Raw genomic sequence first — 2489 nt, forward strand, 5'->3', positions numbered from 1 at the left:
AGCGGGCCGAGACACTGTGCGCCCTGCTCCGGAGAGAGACCTGCTCAACGTAAGTGAAAGAAAGTGGGCGGGTCGGTGATTCTCCTCGCTCCAGGGTGCCGTCCAACCAGCCAGCGCTGCAACAGGGATACAGACGCCAACACCCGGCCACCAGCAGCGGATATGGCCGTGCTGGATACGACTGCTCAAAGGCCTATAAGGTCGTGTGGCCAAAATAAAAGATCATGATGATGATGATGATGATCATGATCGTTTTACACAGTCACTATAGGCAATATTTATTTATCTTCAGACGACAAAACTAAAACCACAATTTACAAATAACAGGTGCTTTGGATGTTTCCCTTTAAAGGTAAAGCATGATTTTGGGTCAACTTGAAACATTTTCCTTAGAATAATGAAATGGGATATGGCATAGGAAATGACTAAAATTGGTGCTAGAATGATGTTGCCGCCAGAAAAAAACCCGCCTATAAACTATAAAAGTAGATTTAGTAAAGTGAAAGAAAGCTGTGTCTGAAGAGTGAAGTCCTTCAAAACATGAAAACGGAAAGAGAAAACAAGTCTCCAACTGCATGGCACACAATACAATGTTTTTTCCCCCTCTTTTTCTTTACAATAGTGGCTGTTAGGGGCCGCCGGGAGCGCGGGACGTCACGCAGTGTGCCACGTCCTTGCTCCGCTGTCAGACAAATTTCTGATTTCCCGCCTCTGTTCCGGCAGTTAAGCGTGAAAACAACGCAGCGGAAGGACGCAGAAAGGAAAGGCTTCATATATGGCGCCAATTGCTTTGTTATTCCTTCACTAATTGTTTTATAATCGCAGTTAAAGTGATGCAGGTGTAGCTACTGAACATGTCCTTGGAGTCTGCGTATGGCCTATATATTTACGCCAACAACACATTTCGAGGTAACAATGTGGGGTTGGTGGAAGTAAACGAACAAACTTGATTAAACTGTAGATTAAATTCAAATAATTGTCAATAAACTGCTGCGTATACAACATAGCCTCTAGTCTATCTCTCACATTTATCGGCATTTATGTGTGAAAGTGTGTCATCTTTAGCCAGGCTTATTGGTGATCATTAATGCAAGCTCATATAGGCCCTATGACTTCTGGACTGTGCCTCTTTAGCTATAACAGAAGGGCTACATTTGGCCCAGGAAGAGGCCTAATCGACAGTTTAAAGTAGATACAAAGAAGTCATTTCAATTTTTATTTATTTATTAAAAAATATACATTTTAATTCAAACCACATGACCAAAATATAACCTATATAAACCTATAGTGCAATCGATGAACAAGTAACAATAACAAGTTGTCTAAATCTAAACTACCAGGGCCGCCATACATCCAGTTGATCGTCGCAGTGACTCCGCAGTGAAGTGGCAGTTTGTGTGTTCTTATGCGCTGTGTTCAGTCCCGCGTGCGCTGTGGAGCTGTAGGCTTTACGTGTCGCTGTGTTTGACTCCTCAGACCCTGAAGCCGAGGACGAGAGCCCCGTGCCTGTGGAGCGCGCGTGGCCAGCGCTGTCCATGGTGCTGCATCCCTCTTCCGGCCGCCGCGCGCTCAGTCTGGAGGTGAGCTGAGAGAGCGTCCACCGGTCAGCCCCGCTCACACGGTCCGCTGTCAGGAGGTAGTGGTTCACGTGAGACACGCAGGTGCGGAAGCCGGGTTGGTACTCTGACTCAGGCGCAACACAGGAAACTGTAAAGATAAACAAAACACACATAAGGTAAATGACTGTGCGCCATCAGTGCGCACGTAAAAGGAGGAACAAACAAACTTACATTTCTGCATCTTTTGGACATGCTTCAGATGCCTCACAGTCAGTTCCAAAATATCAGCTTTTTCCAGTTTGCGTTTGCGAATCTGAATAAAATAAAAATCAATGAATGAACCATTAAAACAATCCATATCCGTAAGGAATTGCTTCATAAGTTTAGCGTTACTTACAGTGGTGCTGTAGTGGCTCTCTAGAAGAGACTTTAGCTGGTCCAGACACTGGTTGATACGAGCACGCCTCTTCTTTTCCATTAGTGGCTTGGATACCTTTAGAGAATAATAAACTGCTTTACTAACAGTTTACAAACCTTTAAGAAGTGTTGATTTCCTCTGAAAATACTATCCACCAACCTTGTTAGTTGAAGACATGCCTTTGGATCTGTCGCAGTCTGTTGTGGCCACCATACTGTCTTTGAGTCCTGGTCACTTACGCTCTGATTGAAGCAAGTGACCAGGACTAGGTTTATATAGTGCCAGCTATTTAACATCTGAATGGGACACGCTCCCGACCCCCACTACCCCCGTCCAAAGAAATGAGGAGTAGTGAACAGCATCCAGTGACTTTGTGCATGGTCAACATTGAATCAACATTAAATCTTTAGGCCCAGTGAGAGAAACTTTTACCAAAACTACAGTCATTGTCTTTTAACCCATCGTCACAGGTGGAAAACCTGGGCCTGATTCTCTTGACTCTGAGCTGACTT

The 2489-nt window shown here is 44.6% G+C and overlaps 1 protein-coding gene across 1 annotated transcript; it reads right to left on the reverse strand.

The window, feature by feature from the left end:
• Positions 1-1328: 1328 nt before the first annotated feature.
• her3 (hairy-related 3) lies at positions 1329-2197 on the reverse strand. Its single transcript, XM_079557778.1, has 4 exons — positions 2137-2197; positions 1957-2052; positions 1791-1872; positions 1329-1707 (listed from the first exon to the last, which is right to left on the reverse strand). Exons 1-4 carry the CDS (start codon positions 2188-2190, stop codon positions 1334-1336), a joined length of 606 nt encoding a protein of 201 aa, XP_079413904.1. The 5' UTR covers positions 2191-2197; the 3' UTR covers positions 1329-1333.
• Between the last annotated feature and the right edge of the window lie 292 nt (positions 2198-2489).

The sequence above is a fragment of the Gobius niger genome, assembly GCF_951799975.1.
Source record: "Gobius niger genome assembly, chromosome: 6".
NCBI lineage: Eukaryota > Metazoa > Chordata > Actinopteri > Gobiiformes > Gobiidae > Gobius > Gobius niger.

Bases quoted from the DNA above. Each gene is read 5' to 3' on its own strand.
- her3 (XM_079557778.1), bottom strand. From the start codon at position 2,190: ATGGTGGCCACAACAGACTGCGACAGATCCAAAGGCATGTCTTCAACT. The intron at 1,873-1,956 runs GTAAGTAACGCT...TATTTTATTCAG, and splicing joins AGAGCCACTACAGCACCACT to ATTCGCAAACGCAAACTGGA. The intron at 1,708-1,790 runs GTAAGTTTGTTT...TTATCTTTACAG, and splicing joins TGTCCAAAAGATGCAGAAAT to TTTCCTGTGTTGCGCCTGAG.